The sequence below is a fragment of the Centruroides sculpturatus genome, unplaced genomic scaffold (genome assembly GCF_000671375.1).
Source record: "Centruroides sculpturatus isolate CEXI.00-Female unplaced genomic scaffold, Cexi_2.0 scaffold954, whole genome shotgun sequence".
NCBI lineage: Eukaryota > Metazoa > Arthropoda > Arachnida > Scorpiones > Buthidae > Centruroides > Centruroides sculpturatus.
Window position 1 is genome coordinate 76,794 of NW_019385191.1, and position 25,248 is coordinate 102,041.

Consider the following 25,248-nt stretch of genomic DNA (forward strand, 5'->3'; position numbering starts at 1 on the left):
TCAAATTTTATTATTTTAAAAAATAATGGAATTTTTCAACGATATTTACTTTATTTAATATAATGTAAATGTCTAAAAGGAAAGTGGCTGGGGTCTCGCTCGATATCTGAAAGTCCCTGATAGATAATATTCATATATGAGGATTGATCTACTGAGAGATTGAAGAAATTTATATTCAACCAGTATGTGATTGAGTTTCTCTCACTAAGTTTTGCATGAGAAAATGATTGACATATTCTCAAATAGGATTGGATTGATGGAATAAAGCAACGCAACACATGGGTGATTTTCCTAGGGGGGGTGTCTCTCGAGAGGACTTTCTATTGAAAGTTGGCCCTATTTAGGAGTTAGACACGCGAAGAAAACCCGAAAAATTCCACGTGGCCAGCCGTTGGTCAGAGCCGAACTCGCGACCAACTTTCAGTGCTCGATGGTTTTTATCTACTCGGTCACTGATGGGCATATTTACAAATAGAAAAAAAGTGTGTGTGTGTGTGTGTGTGTGTGTAAATTGAACAGTTTTATACATATTTTTAAAATTTGAATTATATAAAATATTATATACAGCAAAACTTCTTCAACTCGAAGCTCCAAGGGGCAGGGAAAAACTTCGAGTTAAAAAACAATAGAGTGAAAAATGTTAATCCTGAATAGATTTGTATTTTTACTTCTCTTGCATTACATAAAGAATCTTTGATAGTTTTGTTTTTGTTCGTTTTAAACAGCCTGTGTAACATCTTCCAGAAAAATGTTTAATTAACTAATGAAATCGAACAGTATTGTATATATTGTATATTTTGTTGAGATAAACCGAGAGATCCTCTCGCTTTGGACTGGAAAGTTGCCTACAAATGGGTGTTGGACAGTAGATATAATTAACTGTCTGAAAATTTCATGGAAATTCGATAATTAGGATCACTTTGAATGGAATAAATATTTAAATAAATTATTGAAGTCTTGGGTTAAGCTTTGCTTGATTATATGAAATATTCTAAATAATTCTCGTGTTTGTGTAAACTTCTGTCTTTCAGTATATGCAATATTTAAAAATCACTGTAGCCACATCAATTACAATTTTTATTTAAAAAATTAATTTATTTCCAATGAATACTGAACTTTTATTTAGTCGCAGCTGAATTATTAGTTTCTTTACATTTATTCCCAATGGTTTTTTATACAGTAGACTATATGATTATGGTGAAGGTATTTATATTGGTAAGGTGAAGATTGCTGGAATAGTAAAATTTATTGATTATTTAATTTTAAGAAATTCGAAATTCAGTACAGTGATTAATTATGTACAAAAAGTTATTATATAATAAAGTTTATCAATAAAATTTTATACTTATATTAACGAATTGCAAACACATCTCAAGCGAATCAAAATTTTGATACTTTCGATAAAACAAAATTGTTATAAAGAGAAAACTGAAACATATTTTTACGGAATATAACTTTTTAAGAAATTTAATGAAAAATATAAAAGGAGAAAATATATATACTTTGAGAAAATATATACACTTTTTTTTAAATAAAAAGTTATTGTTTTCGGCAAAAACATTAATATAATATTGAAAAAAATTGGTATGGTATATTTCGTAGGAATAAATGAAAATTTTCATACAACTCTTCTAACGGCTAAGGATTTTATCATGGGCTAAATGATATAAATATGATATAATACGGTTAATAATTTTCTAATTGAATCGCGTTTGCAACCTCTAGGATTTATTTTTCACCTCATTAAATTAATTTTAATATATTATTTATAAAGAGAATTTAATAACAATAATTGTAAATGATTACAAATGTAGGCCTATTTGTATCTTTCCTCTACGGTGATAAGTGAGGACTTTCTGTACAATATTAAACAAAATAAGTTTGATAGTAAGTTAATAATGTATTAAAAGTAGGGTTTCTCAAACGGGATTCCGGGATCCCGGAATCCCGTTTTTTTAACCCGGGAAATATCCCGGGAAATCCCGCAAATTTCTTAAAAATTCACCTTTTTCTTATTTTGTGTTAAGATTGAGGAATTTTGCAAATATAAAGCTTAATTAACTCATTCACTGTCAGAATACATTTGTATTTATTAATTTTAAACCTACCTATTAGTTTTTTTTTAATTTTTGCTCGTTATAGCATGTCACAAATGGTCAATAATCAATATATAGCTTATTTGTGGCAGGACTATAAAAATTCTTTACTTGTCGGAACCTGTAATATCTGGAATAATTGTGCTTACGCTGTCTTGAGTTTTAACCATGCCCAGTAGCTTCAATAAATGCCTGACGCCAGATTGTGCAAATTGGGCAAGGATACAAACGAGTACAAAGTCTGCAAGTATGAAGTTTTTCTTCATAAACCTGATTATTAAAGCCAAATGAATTGCCGAATTATCGAGCTCTAAGCTTGATGCCGCTATTAAAGCAGCCAAGGTAGACAAATCAAGAATACTAGAGAGCGAAAGAAGTACTACAATCTCGAAAACGAACTCGAAATCTTCCAGGCTACAGGTGAAAAAACACATAATATCTGTCTTCTCTTAAATGCATTAAACACTATTCCAATCACATCAATTGAATCGGAAAGGGCATTCTCGGTGGCAAGACTTTTCATTACTAAAATAAGAATTAGAGTGAGTTATCGGAGTATTGACCATCTTTGCTTTTTAAAATCTTATAAAAGTTTGCAATATTTTGTATTATATTTTATTTAAAAAACGAAAATTACCTTCTAAATTAGAAGTTCATTTTTTTAATTTTTAACTCAATTCAAAACATTTTTTTTGTTGTTGTTGTATGCAGTTTCCAGCAAACTTTAATTAATTTTTTTCTATTTGTGAAAATTTCTACGTTATTTAAAGGTAATTTTTATTATAGGCCTATAGACCTTACACAGCATTATTAATATGATTTTGGAGGTTACAGAACTTTAAAATTACTTTAAAAAATAGAAAATAATTATATCATTTGATTTCAAGATATTTTGTATACCTTAAAAATAATTAATTCTATCCCGGAATATCCCGGGATCCCGGGAAACAGTTCACTTTTATCCCGGGATCCCGGGACAAGCAAAAGACCGGGAAATGAGAAACCCTAATTAAAAGTATGCACATATTAAAATGTTTTTTTTTTTATTAAACTATTCAGACCATATTTTTTTTGGAAATATTGTTATATATCGTTCACTATTTGTTTCCATACAATAAATGAGAATTTTATTTCTATGAAGATTCGAAAACAAACGTTTTCGAATCTTCATAGAAAATTCGAATCATAAATTCTTTTTATTGCTGATTGAAAATAATCAGCAATAAAAAGAATTTATGATTGAGAACAATCATGAATCTTGTTCTCGAGTTGTTAATTAAGACAGACCTTTTTTGTCTATAATAAGAAAGTATTGCCTAATTCCTGTTTCTTCGCCGTTTTCTATCCATAACTATTCACTGAAATTTAAAAAGAAATGTATATTTGAAAATGAATAATTAAAAATTTGAGCATGCTTCTTATCAAACCCGTGTATTTAAAAGGATAAGATAAAAAAAAAAAAAACAATTTTCATGAAGTACTGTAGTTTATTAATTTTTACAATACAGATAGCATATACTAGCAGAAATACCCGGTGTTAGTCGGGCAAAAATAAGAACAAACCATAACCATTAAAATTATATTAAAAGTTCTGGTTATTTATCCGACAACGGACAGTGCTAAATACATCTATTTTATATGTATATATATAATAGAATGTGTCTGTAATAACTCTTTGATAGATCTGGACCTAATTTTTCAGTTATTCTCTAGGATGCTGTGGAAAATATAAGCTTCCACGAAACCGGAACATCTCTTCCCTCGGACTTCATCCCCTTGACACTTTATGATAAACATAAATAATTAAAAGTTTGACCATTTTATGATATTTTTTTTCAATAGATGCACATCTACAAATTACAAATTTATTATTGAAAATATCGTAAAACATCTTAATCTTATAACTTATAAATTGTATTTATACAGCTGTCTTTAAATATAACAGAAAAGTAAGACACCAGAGTAACAATTGCATAATAGATTAAATATATGCAGCGTGAAACGACAATTTTTATCGTAAACTATTATGAAGACATTAACTAAAGACTATATATTACTATTTTGAATTGAAACATATTATTTATTACAGTGGCTATCAAATTCTAAATAATATAAAGAAAAAACATATTTTTGAGTACGGTATATTAATTATTTGTTTTTTGAAACCTGACTGTATATAATTAATAACGTAAATAAATTATTAGTAATATAATTAATTTTTCGAAATGTTTTTTTATTTTATTTAGAAGTATAATTAGGATGAAGATTCTTCTGTTTTTGATCAGTGTAATAATTTTCGGAAAAATGAATGCAATTACTTATAATTCATATATTAAGGCTATTTTCTTCTTAGAAAATACTGGTAATAGAATGGTTCAGATATTAGAAATTGGTAATGAAAATTTCACAAGCACCACGGAATTCGATTGCTTTGTCTATGGAGAAAGGTAAAAAAGAAAATCCGAATCTTTTTATTTTATTAATTGAAATCGAGTGAAAGTCATTTTAAAAAATATTCATTTAGAAATGTCATCAATTGGATATTGAAGAAATATCTCCCAGATAAAGTTATTATGGTTAATGAAAGTGAAATGAATTATCGTATATATTATTGTAATAACTTTTTACTGACTTCCATTCGTAAAGGAAAATTTCTAAGTCTCTCTCCATTGTTATATAGAGTGAAAAAGTTCAGTCGATTTCAAATATTTCCAGGTAAGAATTATAAAGTGATAACAAGCCTATTTTATTAAATACTGAAAGTTGAATTCCATTTTTTTTTATAAGGCAGCAAATGGTGTGGTCCTGGAACTATTGCGAAAAGTTTTAATGATTTAGGTGAAGAAGAGGAAATGGATAAATGCTGTCGGACTCATCATTTCTGCAAGGATGTTATCCCAGTATTTGGCGATAAATATGGGCTTACAAACACGGACATATTTCCAAAGTAAGAATAAGCATTTAGTAACATACTAAAAAAATCCAGCAACGAGTTGCTTACCTTTCCTGGAAACATTGTGCGATCAGATGGCACCAGAGTGCGTATAATGACATTTGTTTATGATATTTTATTTTAAAAGTTTTTATATAATTATTATTATAAAATGGCAAAAAGCTTAATTTTAAGGCTAGAGATGAGTTTTATAAACAAAAAATTATAAATGTTAATAACGAGTAAAATGCTCATTAAATATGACTCCACTCAAGATATGACACGACCCCATCTATCTCACCATCCCTTCAACCTTTAACTACCTAAATTTATTAGTATTAATTAATGCCCTTAATACACAAAATTTAAAAAAATTTACACAAAAAGCACAGGCGTTATTATACTTCAAAGTGGGTGAACGAAATCCTGCTCCCCACATACACTAACACCCTTATATGCAGAATTTTTTTTATTGCGTTTATCGATGTCTTTAGGTTCCGAGTCCAAAAATATAAAAATCTTGGATGGGTCAATTTTGATCGAGCACCGTATTTTTCCTCTGTTACATATAACAGTCAGGAAAGTAAATATGTTTTGAGTTTTTTAATGTAGAATATTTTGAACGTTCGAATTATGTAATTAATAGATATTGAGTAGAGTACAGTACATTTTCTGTATGTACATCAAGACATTTACTTATAACGAAATTTGTTAAGATAATAAGAACATGGTACTGATAAATGACAAGAAAATAACGGTACTTTTTAACGTTTAGCATATGTTCATTGATTCCTAATATCGAACTCTTGCTATTGCTCAATATCGGATATCCGATTTTAGACTACTTTACTGTATTTTTGTCCAAAGTATGAATTATCTTTTTTTGTTTTTAATTAAAGTTATTTTACCCTTTCAGTTTAATTATATCTTCATGGTTCCACGGCTTTAGTAACCAAAGAAAGACATGGTGTCCAAAAGCAATGAAAAACACAATTTTGCTGTAAAAAATAAGGAAATATCAATAGATTTTCTGAAAGTTACAAAAATATTCGATGTCCCTAAAAGTATAATACGTTAATGTAAAGAATTCAAAACACACAGATGAGATGTTACAATATAAACTTGGTATAAAGCCTATCTTTAATTCTGAAATTAGAGGTGTACTTATAAAATATTGTTTAGAAATGATAAGTAAACAAGTATTATGGCTTTCAATCAACTGATATTAGAGTTAACATTTCAACTGGCCATGTAATGTAAAATTTCCACTGTGGAAATTCCACACAAGTTTTCAAGTGTAAAAAATGGCTGTCAGATTTTTCAAGAAGAAATCCGCAACTGTCATTCCAGACACTCCAAGTCACCACAATTATGCTAGCAAAAGGAACCAGAGAAATTTTTTTTATGAAGTTTTCATTTCAATCTCAAAAATCAAAATTTGCAAAAATGTGGATGAACCTGTACATAATGCATATTATCGCATATCCAACATATAAATATACTGAATACCTATAAATTGTAAAAGCCAATCTCCAGTGTTTTAACCACTGAACCAGAAAAAATAGAAACAAAAGGCTTTCAGATTTTGAAAATACAACTCAAAAAGTTTTATTAACAACACTAATGAACTGTCGAGGGCACCACACTTAGGAAATTACGTCATGAATCAAAATGGCGAATGTTGATGAAAAAAGTAATGGGTATATTGTGATTTTTCAGAACATTAGTTTGTTTCTTTTCCTTCTGATTCCGAGGTTATAACTCAGTAAAATCGGTTTCATAATTTGTGTGTACACAGTATACTGTATAGAAAAATTTGAATAGAACTTTATTTTATTATTATTTTGATTAATGAACTTTGAGAATTTTTATCATATTAATTTCAAATGTTTCAGACTAAGCTGTGATTGTGAAGAAAAGTTTTTTAAATGTCTTCACAAAGCAAATACGGTAGTTTCAAATAAAATGGGAGAAACCTATTTCAATCAGGAAAAATCGCAATGTTTCATGAAGGATTATCCGATTGTTAAATGCTTGATAAGAAAAGCGTGAGTAAATTTAAATCACAGCTTATTTCAATTTATATTTGAAATAATAATTTTTTTTTTCAGGCTATCTCAATATGAATCTATATGTGTGAAATACGAATTGGATGCAACAAAGTCAAAAATTTATCAATTATTTGATACACCATTCTATAAAGTGCCGAATTTTCATCGAGAGTAAACATTTAATCTATATATATTGCATATTTAATTTATTATGGAAGCATTGAGATAAATCTGGCTGACTTTAAAAGAATGATCTTTTATGCGTGGATTATTTCACTATTAACGTTTTTCAACATTAATTTGTAGCAAACATTGAATAAAAAATGATTAGTTATTATATCGCCACTATTCCCTGATTTTTATAAGAGAATATGTAATGGCAAATTTCGTTAACGTTACTTTTGTTTTTCATTATTTAGTGCTTTATTATATTCATTAACAGACGCGAGGAGCAATTACACCACTGATAGGTCTATATACTACACAGTAGTTTTATATAAACTTTGTTTTAGGTAGAGATATTTAAAACATAATTTTATTTTCGTATGTGGATTTTATATAAGTTTATCCACATCCTAATCTGTAATTTCATATTATTATCTTATTAAATTTTTCCAAAAACAAAATATGCTATTTCTTTCTTTATACATGATATTAGTAATTGCACTTTTTAATTTTATAAGATTTTCCTTGATAGAATCGTAGAAAAAAGTTTCAAAACTACTTGAACAATCATATCTATATACCAATCAAATGAATAAAACAACTTTTTCCCGCCGCAAAGCGATTTGAGCGCCAGCTATCGACTACTATCCGATATATTAATATCGGATAGTAGCAAATATCGCTGAGAGACCAGTATGGGTTCTGCTACTAGCATCTAAAACTCTAGACCAGTGGTTCCCAATTAGTGGTACGCGTACCCCCAGGGGTACGCGAAATTGCATGAAGGGGTACGCGCGGCAATCTAAAATCGGTCGATTTAAAATTTAAATGCATGAGATGAAGCAATCAAAAAATAATGGGTGGGCCATCAAAAATTCGGCAATTTACAACATGATGTCGAATGCACAAATTCGTTTATTTATAACTAGAAATATTCTCGAAATTTCATTAAAAATGCATTTGTGACAATACCTAAATAAAATTCTTACGCAAGAAACAAAAATTGTACAATTACCACAATTTGTGCTCGCGAAATTAATTTTGAAAATTTTTGTCGCTGTTATTTTTCTCGCGCGACAATGCGACTTCTCGTAGAGTATATTGATACTTCACTGAGTTTAATAATCAGTTGCGACATGTCGCTTCTAAATCGGGCTAGAATCGATCTTTTTCTTGAAAAAAAAGAAAATTATTGGAAGAAAAGAATTTATAGCGAAAAAGATGGTCACGATCGACGATAGCGATTATCGCAAGCGTGTTTTTTTCGCCTAATTTTTCCTACTCGAAAAGTCGCGTTAGATTCTATGAGACGCCAGCACTTTTTGACTTTTCTTTCTGAGTAAACTCTGCGCGCAATAAAAACATTATTTATTGCATTTTTCTCAGCTCGAAGAAATTGGAGAACTTAATTTTTTGAAAAATTTCAGAAAAAAATGCCACAAAAATCCACCACAGGGCGTCTCACAGAATCCACGTGATCTTAATTTTGAATTTATAACCGTCGCATCCTGGTGTTTTTCTAATTCCTAATATATCTTTGCAAATGGTAAGATAATGTTTTAAAATTACTTTTTAACTTAAGCGGCCATTTAAATTTCCGATACGAACTCCCGTTTATTTTAAGTTTTATACATGTTTGCGGTTTCTGTTTAATGTGGCGAAATCATTGCGGTGCGACGTCGCAACGCATCGTGTGGCATGGCCGTAAAGTTTTTTATTACAAAAATACATAAACTGAGTTAATTAGTCCCCGTCTTTCAGATGGAACGATGGCTGTTAGGACGCCGAAAGGCTGATGATGAGGTGTCAGGCAATACTGTACAGTCACCTGCTAATGATGTATCACCCTCTAACAGTACTCAGGCACAAAAAAGAAGAAACCTTGATAATAAGGAGCAGTCTCTCAAAAAAAGGAAATATGACGATAGTTATATTCAGTTTGGTTTTACATGGTCTGGAGACCATGATTCCCCATTGCCACAGTGTGTCGTTTGTGGAGAAACGCTGTCAAATCATTCGTTAAAACCATCTTTACTGCGTCGCCATTTGGAACCAAACATACTAATTTTAAACATCAATCTGTGTCCTTCTTTCAACATAAATTAAAAGATCTCAAACAAAGACAAAAATCTATTGAAAAACTCTCCTTGAACATGAATGTCAACGCTCTGCAAGCCTCTTTTAGAGTTAGTTACTTAATTGCCAAGCAAGCAAAACCACACACTATCGGGGAGAACCTTATACTGCCTGCAGCAAAAGAGATAGTGAAATGTATGTTCGGAGAAAAAATGGACGAGAACTTGATGTTATTCCCCTGTCGAATAACACTGTCTCTCGTCGTATTGCAGATATGTCAGATAATCTGAAAAGTGACCAAATTCAACGCATTTTACAAAGCGATTTCTTTGCCATACAACTTGATGAGTCCACAGACATATCAAATTTGGCTCAACTTTTACCATACGTTCGTTACGTTCATCCCAGAAAGTTTCACGAAGAGTTCCTGTTTTGCCGTGCCCTTCCGATTCGCACCACCGGGGAGGATATACTGTATTTCGCATTGTCGACGGTTTTATAGACGAAAACAAAATGGATTGGTCAAAATGTGTGGGCATATGCACTGATGGTGCCAGAGCAATGACTGGTCGTTTTTCAGGACTTGTGAAGCGGATACAAGATAAAGTTCCAGAAGCAAAATGGACCCACTATGGAATTCATCGAGAGGCACTTTGTAAAGGAGTCAATGTCCGATTGTTATTTTATGTTTTGGGGCGTTATTTTTATTTAATTATATTCTTTTTGGGGTTCTTTTTGTTAAGGACAAACTCCTAAGCACCAGTGACCATGAAAGAAAAAGCAAACTTAGTTTGCGTCGGTGCCTGATCCTGTAACGACATCTTATGTAAATTAAGACAGTGCGGAGCTGCACTCGAGGTAGAATAAAAGGCGACACATCCACGACAGAGTTAGTTTTCAGGTGACAACTGTAGTAGAAACGTCTGGGATAAATTAGAGGAAACTGTATCTTTTTTCTGTAGGATTCTTTTGAGGTGGAGATAAAAGTTTTGTTGAGTTGGATATTATAAGTATTATTGTCTTTGATTTTTATTGCAACTTTTCCAGTGCTCAATTATTTAACTTACTGTTGGGACAATTAACCCATTATTGTTTTTTTGTCAAGATAATAAATCTTATATTTATTGTGAATTATTATGTGGTTGTGAAAATTATTGGTTATTTTTATTTTGGAAAGTCCAGGCCTGGTACTTGAACCCTACTATTGTGTAACCCCTTTTTGTTTCGTAAACGGTGCGTTACAACTTGTTTGTAAAAAAAATTCCAACCAGCTTAGACACCACTCTTAAAAATGCTGTAAAGATTGTAAACTTAATCAAGGCACATTCCACAAACTCAAAAATTTTCGCAGCCATTTGTAAAGACCTTGACAGTGAGCACGAGACCCTGTTGTTACATACTGAAGTGCTCTGGCTGTCCAGAGGAAGAGTTGTTTCGAGAATATTTGAGTTGAGACATGAAATTGAGTTATTTTTGGTCGAGTATAAATATGATGAGTACAAACAGATGCTGACTGACCCTTTGTGGCTGCAAAAATTAGCTTACTTGTCAGATATTTTCACAAAGTTGAATGAGTTGAATTTGGGCCTTCAAGGCCAGGATATAACCATATTCACTATGCAGGAGAAAGTTGAGTCAACTATTAAAAAAATATCCCTCTGGACATCTTTGATAGACAAATGTAAATATGACCAGTTTCCGAATCTGAAACTTTTCTTGGAAACAACTTCTTTGTCGTTAAATGAAGATGTAAAATCAGTCATAAAATGCCACTTGCAAAATTTGTCGGCGGAGTTACGTAGTTATTTCCCAGAAATATCGCCGGAATGGAACCGGGTAAATAACCCTTTTGCGAATAACTCCACCGACCACCTTCCCATCTCTGACCAAGAGGAATTAATAGACATTTCATGCAACAGCAGACTGAAGTGTTGTTTTGCAGAGCAATCACTGGGTAATTTTTGGGCTGACCTAAAAGACATTTATCATGTCAGCGAAGCGGCAATAAAATATTTATTACCATTTTGCACAACATACCTCTGTGAGATCGGATTTTCGGCCATGACAAATATGAAAACTAAACATCGTCACCGACTTGAACTCGAAAATGACTTGAGACTGAAGCTGACCAAAAAGCAACCAGATTTTACAAAGTTGTGCAAAGAAAATCGTGCACATTTGTCACATTAAAATAAAATAAGATAACCTTATGCTATTTTCATTTTTATCAGAATTGTATTTTAAAGGTAATAAATGTAAAAAAAAAACTTATTCTCTTTATCACTAGCTGTCTACCCACAGCTTCGCACGCATTATATCGAATTTTCATGCAGCAGAATGTAGCCTATGTCCATCTCCAACATGTAAGCTATCTCTGTGCCAAATTTTATTAAAACCTGTTCAGCGGTTTAGACGTGAGAAGGTAACAGACAGACAAACAGAATTACCTTCGAATTTATAATATTATTATGGATTAATATGAATTTCTGCTTTAAGGGGTACGCGAGTTTGAGCTCATTCTTGAAGTGGTACGCAGGAAAAAGTACTTGGGAACCACTGCTCTAGACTCTAGAGCAGTGTTTCCCAACGTGGGGCAATTTGATTGTTAAGGGGGGCAATTTGAAAATGAGTTGTTGACCTTTTTTTTTTTATAGGCATCAGAATTTTTCATCGAGCTATTCGGACTTGAGTAGCTAATGTTGGAAGATTAATCGCGGGCCACATAAATTCATTAGACAGGCCGTATGTTGGCCATGCCTGGTATAGCCACTGTATATATTAGGGGGGCATGAGAATTTTAGAAAGGCTTAGATGGGGCATAGCACAAAAAAGGTTGGAAACACTGCTCTAGAGGAAATACGTATAAGGATTTGGTTTATAGGAAATACTTTGATTGCACGTCACATGATACAAGTCGGGATAAAAATTTAAGACACTGCATTCTACATAGGATTGTTAAATCTGTAATAAAGATACGCAAGAAATTAAATTAATGGGTTAAATTCTTGTCAGATAAAAATTCAAGAAATTTGATATAAAACTTAATAAATTCCAATCTTCTAATTTTATTATTATAAAATTATTGAATGTATGCATATATGTTATGTAATACAGTATCTGAATTCACACAACGATCCTCTTAGCATATAATATAGGACTTCTATATGGAATTCATATATCAAGTGACAGAAAGATGAAGGAAATGTTAGTTCTTAGGAGGTTGAGAACTGTTGGGTTATGGTGTTCTGTTCTATCTGTTTTATGGTGTTTATCTCTTATCGTAAATTTTAACAAGTTTGGCATTTACAATAATACCGTATTTTCAATCTACCTGTAGATTTTCCATGTATAATTAACACATGAAAACAGAGAACCATTGTTCTCTGGTAAATTAACTTTTTCTAAGATTAAACTAAACACAATAATAATGATAATTTATCGTTATTAGATAAGTTATACTATATTAACAATGCTAAAAATCGAAAATAAAAATTAAATGTTAAATCTTTATTCTGAAAAAACAGTTTCGAAAAATATTTTCATTTGTTCCAAATTGACACTTCTCTCTGAAGTTTCATTTTCATTTACATTTCTAAAATGATGAAATATTGCGGAAGTATTAAATTTTAACTTATCGTTAATTTTCTTAATATCATCTGCAGATAACATTCCTTCTTTAAACTCTAATGACAGGCATTTTAGATTCGGAAGATTATCGATGATCATATGCACTACGTCTTTGTTGATATTCTTACAATTGCTAATGTGAAGTCTCTTAACAGAATTTAGAAAAGGAATGATTTCAAAAATAACGTTTTCTGTAAAACATGACGACGATGATAATGATAAATAATTTAATTTGAGACAATTCATAAATAATAAAAGCAAGCAATCATCCCACGGATTTCCACGAAGGTTATAAAGATTAAGAAACGTCAAGGAACCGAAGAGTGGATCCAATTCTGTAAATTCTTTTTTATTGAAATAGAGATGCCTTATCGAATAAAGACTAAGAAACTGGAGATTACTACAGTGGAGGCCAATAAAAAATAAGTTAACATATTCAAAGTTATTTAACTTTAGTTCTGTCAGGTTTTTTCCTGATACGGATAGAAATTGAATAATTCCTTCGAATGTGAGTTTTTTCCCTCCTTTTTCTACACTTAATGATAATCTTTGCAAGTGATTAAATTTCGGAACGTTTATCAGATCTGAATCGATCAGTTGAGATTTATAAGAGAAAAGTGATTTTAAACGCCAGGTACGACTTAATATATCTTCTAAATCTAAAGGATTTGTTACTGGCATTAGGTATAAATTTTGGAGATTCAATTGTCGATCGAAATGACAAGACATGAAATCATATATTGCCAGCATTAATATATTAGTGTCTACGTATACTTCCCAAAGATAATGATAATTCAACATATAGAATAAACCTTTTGCAGTGATTTCTGTGTTATACACATTCAGTACTTTCAAGTTTTTGCATTTAGTTTGTTTTTTATCCGATTCATAACAAAGGTAATATAAACCATTGTCTGTAACTGCACAGTCAGATAAATTGAGGCTTTCTAACAGTGAACAAGTTACTCCAATCGTTTCTAATATTGAATCAGTTGTTGTTGTATGGCACAAATTCAAAACCATTACATTTGGAAGATGTTTTACTAAGATGTTTATATTGTCAAAAGATAATCTTGAAAATGCTAAATTCATGCTTGTAATTCCCTAACAAGAAAAAAAGCTTATTAATTAATTAAAAATGAATGAATTACAATGAGATTAGGTTTAAATAAATCTTTATTCAAACTTAATAACTTATCCAAACTGGATATCACTACTTCATAGAACACCACAATCTTTGTAAATCCAGTAAGATTTTATAGTAAATACTGTACTCTAAATACTGTAGTTTTAAGTACTGTATTTTAAATTTCTTACTGGATTGTAAATTTCTTACAAAGGTTGTTTGTGATGATCTATGAAATTTCTTTCTGCCTAATCTATTTGAAAACTAATGGAAGTTATTAATTGTAATTTTATGCCAATTACATTAATACATAATACATGAAAAGTACCCTAATTGCGTGCATTCCATAAAAATTTTATTACTGATTTTCAATTGTGTAATAAAATAATTCTAATTTATTTATTTTTAAAATATTTATATTTGGTTTCTCGAAAATTATTTCAAATACTTTTTGAGATTGATTATTTAACTGGACAAGTTTTCTCGTAAAAGTTCAAATTTTCTGAAACTAATGAATTAAATATAAAATTACCTCACAAATTTCATTGATTCCTTGTAATGGAATATTGTGTTGATAAGAAAATAGATCCACTATTTTCGTTCCAGTTCTAAAAAAATAACAAATAATCTCAGGTTGTACATCCGGTGCCATATACCTCAATAAAGATTCGCATACAGTTGGAGCTACATTCATTCACAGATTATACTATTATTATTATATTATAGCAAAAACGTTAATTATAAGAAATAAACTTACGAAATCCAGCAAATAAAGCTTTCAAATTCACATTTTTCGATTCATAGATTGTTAATATTTGAAATAAATTCTCTCGAATATAATCAAGACATTTCCAATAAAGATTCTCTATAGAAGCCATGATTCCTTGCAGAAATATAATTGTTACTCAGGTATTTCATTGTTAATATATATTGTTATTTTATTTATTTTCAATGAAACTATAAAAACTTATAATTGATATCTATATATGTTTTTAACGTATCCTATTTGATTATAAAAATTATCCGAAAAAATAAAAGTAGAGCGACTAAGATCGCTTATCAATATTTGGAGAATTTGGCGAAGTAATTATTATAATTGTAAAGTAGAAACTGTTAAAACTTAGTACTTTATATTAATTTTTTTTATTAAGTTCAACTTCTTTCAATTAAAAAATTGAATTGTGTTTAACATCAATTACAGTACTTGGAAGTAATTAACCAAGTTGGATATTGGTTTCAATTCCAATATTACTAATAAATCTACAAACATTTCAAAACTTTTCATTTGAATTATATATTTTTCGAATGACAAATCAGCCTACCGTTCTGAGGTTCCCAGAATCAAATCCGGCCCTATATAAATAATGGCCCTATTTATTGTAACATCGTCACAATGCTCTCAATTTTAGTCGTGTTTTGCTCTTGTACATCATACTTTTCCTGTTAACAACGGAGTCATGCCGGTCTAACGGAGCTAACGTTCAGGAGAAAATTTTTGAATTGAAATAACGTGACTTCCGTATATAGATAACTCGAGATCAGATATGGAAGGCTCCTCATCCTTCCATATCTGGTCTCGACTTTCATCTATCTAACTCCGTTCTCGAGATTAAGGAAGGACAGAGACCAGGGGAATTTATAGGTCAACGATTTTTGAAAATTGCAGCTCAATTATGTGCATAAAGTAAGTACTGTATGTTCTAAGTAAAACATCTGAACATCTGTCTATTTTCTCATTGAAAATGAAAATGTTGACTGAAAGCCCCTTTTCGGTAGTTTTCTACAGATTTTGTTTTCACTTCTTATATTTAGTGTTGTTAGAAACAAAACAAACATATTTTACAATGAAATACTGCAGTTAGATCATTAAATTTTTTTTTCGCTTTATTAAGTGTTTAAATAGTAACAGTGCATATTTTTTATCCTCGTCTTCAAATACTCACTTTTAATTAGTAAAGGTTTTACTTGAAATAAAATGTAATTATATTCTGTGATTTTCATTAACGTTCAAGTTGCATAAATATGCAACTTTGACAACAATCTATTGAAACAAACCTAATTTCATGGACATTGCTACAATATGTATTGTACAATAGTTAGTATATTCTTACGTTTGCGTAAACAAATGTAAGATCTCTTCTCTTTGCTAATCAGAAACTACACCAATATAAAAAGTTCTATTAATAAACAAAGTCCAAATGGACAATATACAGTATAAACAGAAATTTATCGAATTCGCATTAAAAATTTTTTTCTGTTTAACTCGGCTCCCCTCCTCCTCCTGAGTGGGCCATTGCACCCGATCATTCTATTTTTGAATTAGCTTCTTTACATTTATTCTAATTAAAGAATATTCATTTAATTTCTTTGAATATCTTTATTCGAAATCTAAAACTCCGCCACGCACAAATACTTTTAAAGAAAAGAATATTTACTCTATGGTAGACGGACAGAAAACGGTCCGTAATTTTTGCTTTATACTTGCTATGTACTAATTTAATAGTGCTGGTAAAAAGTTATAGATTTCTAACGATAAGTCCCAACGATAATTTGAAGAAATCCTAGAAATGAAATGAGACGAAAGTCCGATAACTGGCAATGTGATGGTAATTACTACCACTTATCACTTGCAAAATTTTAATTTGCAACCGCAAGTAGCGTTATTTAGGAGCACCTAGAGAAACTAATATCGAAATTTAAACGGACTGTCACGAATTCTTTCACATTTCAATAGTATACTTTTAATATATAATCAGAATTTGTAAAAATAAAAAATAAAATTTTAAGTTACGTCATAAATAATCTTTCTTGCAAATTTATATATGTAAAAAACACATACAGAGCTCATTAATGTGTATAATTTTAAATATTTGTATAAATGTTCCTTATCCTGAAAGGAAGAAATAAACAATTAAATTCGCGAATAGATTATAACGATTTAACGGGAAAATTCCAAAATGCAAATCGTGCTATTATAAGGATTTTTTTGCAAAAGAATGTACAATTGCTTTATACAATATCCTGTAATCTATCGACTAAAGGATATTGTATAAAGCAAATATACATTCTTTTGCAAAAAAATCGACACATTTTAGAGCTGTGGTGAAATAGTAAACAACTTCTGCACGTAGAATGGTAATAAAAAAGAAAAATTCATTACAACATAACAGCTCAACGATAGGCCTACAGTAAATTTGGGACAATGCGATATCCTTCACTTTCCACTGTATATTATAAATCTACACGATTGAAGAACAGTTTCATCACAAATGTTACATACTGTATTAGAAAGTTGTGAAACTATTTTTTCTGACATTAATTGCCAAACTGAGTTAATCATTTTCTGATTTGTAACATTTGTTGTATTTTCCTAATTTGGTTCCATTACAGCTTTTAAAATTTATTTTTTTAATTTATTTAAAGGAAGTTAATACAGACTATGTCATGTATACATTAGCATCGAGATCGCGCTTCACGCTATTAGTTCCGACGTTGTTGCCTGACTTTCCCGGCATTCTTTATTTGTTTTCATCCTTAATAATTGTTACAATTATCTTCATTATACTGTATTATTCAGATTTATATAAAATTACTAATAAAAATGATTACTCGTAAAATGAGGTCATTTAATTATTTTAAAAGCAATAACCTTTGTCACTTCTTCAAAGATCTTTCGGTCTAATATTATTCGATGAAATTATGATTAATAACACACACACACACACACACACACAAATATTTATCTCAAAGAATTTCGTTAAAAAATTGTTTTTTAATTATTTTTACTTTGGACCTAGAGTTGGAAGTTACATAAATATCAATTTTTTAAAACTATTTTATTCTTATGTAGGCTACAGTACTGTACATCCATACTTATATTTTTTTCTCAATATTGCCCTTTGTGCTAGTGCATATACTAATAATTTTCATTTTATCCATTTTTGAATCACATATCATGACAATTCCAGCTAGTACTTTCCATTTTGTGTAATTTTCATAGTTAAACATTACTTTTTAAAACGTTTTATGAATACCAGTATATATTCTGTTTGCTACTAATTGAGGGAGTAAATATTCCTTCAGGTAAAGATCCATTATTCATATTACTTTTCAAAAGATTAATAGCAGAGAAAGTGTACAAAGCTGATCTTGCACCTGCAACTTTGGCTAAATTTTTGGTTCAATCAGAGCCTTCAAATATGATGTCTTCAAAGCTAATTGTGAACCTCTCTAAAAGAAACTGATTTCTTTTCTTTTATTAAATTAAATTTCAAATCTGAACGAAGTTCGTTTAATAGCACAATAGGGTGTTTTGCTTTTTACATCGGTGTTCATTACGTTATTTTCATGTATTTTTTCAGCATATTTAATCGAAATGTTGTCTGATTGACTTTGAAAATCTTTAACTTGTTTAAAATTTTTGATGTTATTATTAAAAATATCCACGCAAAAAAAAAAATTCAAAATATTAGTTGAATTGTGAACATAACCAAATGCAACTAATGTATTCTATGCAGCTATGCGTTTTGTCATTTGTTTAGAATTACATCAGCCCGTAAATATTTGATTATTGATTTCAAGAGATACAGTAAATTTGGGACAATGCGATATCCTTCACTTTCCACTGTATATTATAAATCTACAGTAGGCCTATTTTTAATTCGTTTAATATCATTAGCCCTAATGCATTTTTTTCTCTTTAACGATTAAGTTAATATGTGTCCTTATATACGACATAGAGTAAGTTGTTCTAAAATTTCAAGATGGCCGATGATCGCATTAATTAATACGCGAAACGTGCAACCCCGACGGTGACCGAAGAATCTTACCGAAAAGCGAAATAATATTGAGTGAAATAAATCGAAATCTTAAGAATTTGATTTATTTCATGCGATGGCCGAAAATGGACGAAAAGGTATTTATTCGAACTAATTTCGTGCAATTTTCGGACATCGTCAAAGCCTCAAGACGTAGAATTTAAGAAGATCGTCTTTTACCTCTCTCCACGGTAAACATTCTGCACCATGTAAATGCAGAAAATAATTTAGCCTGATTATCAAATTCCGAACACAAGAAAATGATTGAAACAAAATTTTAAAAAATATATATAAATTAATTCATTAAAAAAATAAAATTGATTTTTTTAATTCCAATTTTTACCGTAATTCGAACATCGTTGACACGTCTTTTAAGTTTGTTCGAAATACGTCACACATGACGATTCGCAGTTCGATCGTGTTTCTCTCGGAGTCGGACGTGTTTTTCTTGCGCTCGTGAATTGTGTGCTATTTTTTGTTGTTTGCGGACTTTTCGAAAGAAGATTAAATATTTTTTCAGGTAAGTCTTAGTCCATATTGACCCTAGACGTAAGAATTTATTTAATATTGCCAGAAGACATCTCGGCCCATCGTTCGATGGTTGGTCGTTTTCGTTTTCGATTCCAAAGATTTAGATTTAAAAAGGCAGCTGCAGTGAGCATTTTGCCTTTCTCTTTAAGCGTTTGTTTTCACTGGACTAATTGCAAATTTTCTTTTTTACAGAATGAAGACGTTGGAGCAGTTTTGGAGGCGGTTCCGGCCGAAGAAGGCGCCGACGCAGAACGAGTCTATAGGACTCGTACCGCGCCCGAAGAGATATCGGAGGAGCGGAGGGTCGAGCGAGAGGCAGCGGGCGAAGAAGACCGTCCCCAAGTGCGCATGGCGTGGCATCCTCCCGGAGTCGGGATTATGCGACGCTACACTCTTGCACCGTCGCACTTGGCCAAGGTCTTCGGGGGTCATCCGGCCACAGACCTTGCTGTGGAAGATGAAGAAAGTGACGGCTCGTCCGAGTTGACATTTTCTGGTTGGTCGTGTTCTGCCTCTTCGTCTGCCACGGGGACGCCACTGCCTTGCGGAAGTCGGAACGAGGTGGAATCGGAGGAGAAAGCCGCCCGAGTCTCGGGACCGTGGTGTCTGCGGTTCCCTTGGCCTAGGCGGTGATCCTCTTCGATTTTTTCCTTCTTCATCCGGATGCGACACTCTTACCTGATTAGACACTTTTCACCCGGACTCGACACCTTTCCTTGGACATTACCCGCGGACTTGCCTCCCGAAAGTGACACTCAGTCGACGACAACGGATTTGACTTCCCGATTGTCAACCTATAGTAATTTCGAATATCTCGTGTCGTTCGAAGGAAAATTGTTTTCTTATTTAGTAAGCAAAATTTCAAGATTTTGTATAAAGCAGTTGTCGAAATATAAGTAATTAAAAAGTGCAAAAATCTCCAAGAAGCTATATTTTCTTCTCATTTTTCTTCATCCGACACCCGGACGTGACACGTTTACTGACCGGACGCCATTCGGCCGACCCCTTTTCCCAAACAGCTGTTATGAGGATTGAGCTTCCGGTTAAGTTAGGCTAGGTCGGGTCTTCTCATAACACTATTCGGGAAGAAAGTCTAATAATGATGACCTTATATAATAAATGAATCAACTTCTTTTCTCACTGTCTTTGTGTTTTGTAGGAACATTCGGGAGGAAGATTCTTCTCCCTCCCAATTTTGCCTCGAAGTGGACGACGTGGCCATTCATCATCATACAAGTGAATATTTTCCGCAATCTCCGATGGTAAGAACTCTTTCGTTTCATTTTTTTTACAAATCATATTCTCGTATCGTAATTTACTGTTTTTCTGTTTTTAGACATGCCGAAGATGTTCTTGGATCGCACACACACACACGGACATAATACCACTGTACATGAAGATATACACCGTTTAACCTTTAATCGAATTCTCGCACTTACGCACTTATACGTCAAGCGCCTCGTTCTATGTAATTCGACACAACGAAACAACCCGAACACTCGCTTCCCACAAATCCAACTCCTGGGTCCTCGTCCTGGGAAGTGGAAACGCCAATTTTAAAGATTAAAACGCTTTAAATTGGCGGCCGAAGGGGCTCTGGTAATCACAAGTCGCATGGATTAAATGGAATTTTAGACATTAGCATCAATAATCGTTTTGTGATGAATTTTTCTGTTAAATCTCTGGAAATTTAGGATGGGAAGAAATTATCTGCGCACAAATCTTGCTCGTATTTCAGTATTGCTAACTCTTACCTAAGATCATTAAAGATCTTCGTGCTCATCGTATATTTCATCACACTTGCAACATGGCAAATGGTAATTTTTGTTTTGTTTTGTTTATGGAGGACTGTTTTAATCTTACCCATCCTTAGTTTCTGAAGATCCACAATGTGGGCTGCCGGACTGTATGAGACGGGACTTGACACATTAGGTAAGATCGCCCTGGGTTCTTCAACAGCCCGAATTCGATCTCAGAGTGGTAGACTGAAGTCTTAACCGCTCAAACATCCGGCCGTCACCTTGTTATACTAGGTGTTGAAAGTATAACAAGTAGCGACACTTCCATATAAACAGTTTATTATTGTACACCAAATAAATTGTTTTTAGTTGGTAAGGAATGTACCATATCTCTCACATAATATATTATTTCAGTAAGAAATTGATATTCGATGTACACCATTTTGTTCACGATGCATTTTAGGAACTTAAGTATGACATATATTAAGGACGTTCTTTATTTAATAATAACAAATGAAATTTGATCCAATAATCTAGTGTCTGATATCAGGAGTCCCTGGCAAGTAAAAAAGTCACCGACTGACTACATATACAGGAATCAGAGTTGCCGATTTCTCTGTCCCCCAAACACCTATAGTAATTTCGAATATCTCGTGTCGTTCGAAGGAAAATTGTTTTCTTATTTAGTACGCAAAATTTCAAGATTTTGTATAAAGCAGTTGTCGAAATATAAGTAATTAAAAACTGTAAAAATCTCCAAAAAGTTTTATTTTCTTCTTATTTTTCTTCATCCGACACTGCAGACGCTCGTAGAGAAAAAACTACTGGGTCTAGAAAGCTCAATTTTAAACTTAATCCTTTCTCGTTATCAATGAGGTACTAGCCAAACTTTCGGGTCGATAGGTCAAAAGTTCACGGGGTTTCCCATAGAGCTAATTCAGTTTTACGGCTTTATTTTATGCTTATAAGAAGAAAATTGCATGGAAACAAATGAATTTTATTCGAAACGTTACTCAGAATTACAAAAGTTTAAATTTATGCCAATTAATTAAAACTTTTTATAAAACGCCGATTTTACTAAACGGCGTTCAGTAACATGATAATAATTTAAAACATATTTCGATATAAACATAGATGACATCATCGTTTCGTTACATTGTTGTTTCTAACATCAAAGTTTACAGAAATTTCCTCTACAGCGATTATGTTAAATTGTAATGATTATATGTTACTGTAGGTAACATATAGGCCTACAATTTGCGAAATGGAGAAATAGCCATTTTTTTTTAATTAAAGAGTTGTTTGTTAAGTTATGGTAACGCAACACTTGGGCGATCTGTCTAGGGCAGGGATGGCGAACCTTTTTCATTGTCCGTGCCATAAATTTATAAATAATCTTTATGGAATTACTAACGTGCCACACTGAAATTGTCTAGCATAAATTATGATTCTTGTATTTTTCTCTTTTTTGCTTTTTTATTTTTTATTTTATGTTTTTTCTTTTCCTTTCATTCTCGAGAAAAAAATTATAATTTAATAAACAAAAAAAAATTTCCATTAAACAATTCTATTTGTGGTTGAAAGCTTTGTGAAAGCTTACATTTTCCGCCATTCCAAAATTCTCTCTTTCAGCGTATTCTTAGCTAATGGTATATCTTTAATTCTCTGGATAATTTTTTCTTTATTTTCGAAATCTTCGAATAAGTAGAGCGCACATTGCAACCAAGCTTCCTTTAAAAAATGACCGTTATTAAAAGTTTTCCTGTATTGAGCAATAGCTTTTGACGCTTGATAACTAGCAGCAGTAGTGTTTGATTGAGTTCCAATATATTTCATTAATGACGTAGCTTGTTCATTTTTATTTTTGAAAACACGTGATATATAGGCCTACTCCTTTTGCTCTTTTTCACTTCGATTGAAAAGAGATTTGCGGTTGGTTTCATAATATCGCTTTACTGATGATGTTCTACAAACCACCGTTCCTGAAAATAAAATGCAAATAGCTTTACTGTCCTTATTAATCATACCGTACCTATCGGTCCACCAAATTGGAAATTCTCTGCTACTACCTGTGTCTGATAATTTCGATTTTTTCATTGAACTAGCTATAATAAAAAAATTATAAAACAATAATCTAAAAAATTATATTTAAATTTAAAATACAGGTAGCCCTCGGTTTACGCCGCAGTTCCGTTCCTACAAAAGCCGGCGCAAATCGAATCGGCGTAAAACGAACCCATATTTACACTGAGGTATAGGGTTAGGTTCCACATAAGTGAAAAATACGTAAATAATTTTGTTTATTAATACAATATAATACAAATAAATTTAAGTTTTTAAATGTATTTTATCATAAAATAAAGTGAAATGTTTTTATTAAAAGATTTTAGTTTCAGATCTCTTACATTTTTCGGAAAAAGTATCCATCTTTAATTGTTTACATTTTTGTTTTTTTCATTGAGAATTTCGGAATATGGTCGAATGGATGCGATGATGCTCCTTTTTACATTTGCACTTCGCTCCCAATCATTGTCTAACTCACAAAGTTCATCTGTCAAACTTTTCATAGTTGAAAGGATACATTAACTTGACGTAGAGCCCGACAGACGAGCGGAGACACTGATTGGTCGACCACCGGTTGCTGTAGCACATGTATAAGGTCAGTTTGAGCGGGAAAATTCAAGGTGGCTAAGGAGAGATAGATATCGTCTGGCTAATAAAAAAGTATCGTCTGGCCAACGAGAAGTAGATTTGTCTCACTAACGATAGTTTGTGATCTCCGGAAGTGCTACTGCGTCGTAAGATGTTTTCCTGAACGAACTGATACGGGATACCTTCAATGGCGTTATAGATTCGGACGCCATTTATTGGACTATTAAGTTTAATAACTTGACTCGTGGGTACCTAAACGTTTAGTATTTTAATATTAATTTAATGCAAATGTATACATACCCAATAATATTAAATAGAAAAAATAAATATATTCAATAAAAATCTTTGTTTTAACGAATGTACAATGTCGCGGCTCGGTAAATACGACAACACCGAAATGAAAAGCATAGGGAAAATAGGGGATTTACACCGCGAAACGGCGAATTGCGCAGCGGCGTAAATTGAACCGGCGTAAACCGAGGGCTACCTGTATATGTATAAATGCAATAATTACCTTAAAATAAAACCATAGTGTTGTAAATAGTTATATTTAACGTGTCAAGTTTTAAAATTATACTTACAAATGCTTGAAATTACAAAGACTAAAGGCTCATTGGCAATACAGTCTGTTTTCATGACGGAGCAAATTAATACGCATGACCACAGGAGAGCATCGATCATACCACAAAATGATATTTTATAGTTGGTAGATATTCAGAACTATAAATTTAAATTATAAATTATTTTTAAAGTATGGATTGTTGAATTTTAACTCATTTTTATAATTTATAAAATAAAATTTTGTTATGATTAATAAAAATAAATCATATTTTTTGTGCGTGCCATCAAAATTTTCTTTCGTGCCATCTATGGCACGCGTGCCATAGGTTCGCTATCCCTGGTCTAGGGAATGCCTTCCGGGAGGTCTTTTTAAGAGAAACAGGCTCCTATTTAGACATTACAGACGTGGAGAAAACCCGGAAACTCTACGTGGCCAGCCCGTCCGAGAGAGGGGCGAATTCACGACCGAACTCCCAGTGTTCAGGGAACAAATACCGCTTGGCCACTGGCGTACCAATTAAAGAGTTAGGACGTTAAGTAAAAAATAAATAAAACATGTATTTAAGATAACAAAAAAATGTAATTGAACAAATTCAATTAATTATAATTAGTGGGATGGATGAGCCTGATGATCACTGCACATTTTCTCTAATCTTGGAATCAAGCTGGACACAACCATCCTCATTTCCTTCTCCACATTGATTTTTGTGCAATGCTTAATTTTTATCACAGCGACAAACTCAGCTTCGCACAAATAAGTAGTTGCAAATGCAATTAAGATTCTCTCAGTTTTACCACTCAAGGAATATTCCTCTATTACTGATATCCAAAATTCAATTAATTCCATGCTGCTAAATTTTGTTTTCAACATATTG

General features: G+C 31.8%; 2 protein-coding genes and 1 long non-coding RNA gene across 3 annotated transcripts in view; 2 read left to right on the forward strand and 1 right to left on the reverse strand.

Annotated features, from left to right (window-relative positions):
• The window catches only part of LOC111635953 (acidic phospholipase A2 PA4-like), a 35,688-nt gene extending 16,445 nt beyond the window's left edge, over window positions 1-19,243 (reverse strand). Inside the window, exon 1 of the mRNA XM_023381100.1 lies at window positions 19,234-19,243. The gene's annotated coding sequence lies outside the window, so the exon portion shown is untranslated. The remainder of the gene's footprint in view (window positions 1-19,233) is intronic.
• LOC111635954 (phospholipase A2-like) lies at window positions 4,781-7,384 on the forward strand. Its single transcript, XM_023381101.1, has 3 exons — window positions 4,781-5,043; window positions 6,924-7,076; window positions 7,140-7,384. The coding sequence occupies exons 1-3, from the start codon at window positions 4,949-4,951 to the stop codon at window positions 7,252-7,254; spliced, it is 363 nt and encodes a 120-aa protein (XP_023236869.1). The 5' UTR covers window positions 4,781-4,948; the 3' UTR covers window positions 7,255-7,384.
• A 36-nt stretch (window positions 19,244-19,279) lies between the features above and the next one.
• On the forward strand, window positions 19,280-23,292 carry LOC111635955. The gene is made up of 3 exons (XR_002758463.1): window positions 19,280-19,410; window positions 19,614-20,683; window positions 20,758-23,292. It is a non-coding gene; the product is annotated as an uncharacterized LOC111635955 (long non-coding RNA).
• The last annotated feature ends 1,956 nt before the right edge of the window (window positions 23,293-25,248 follow it).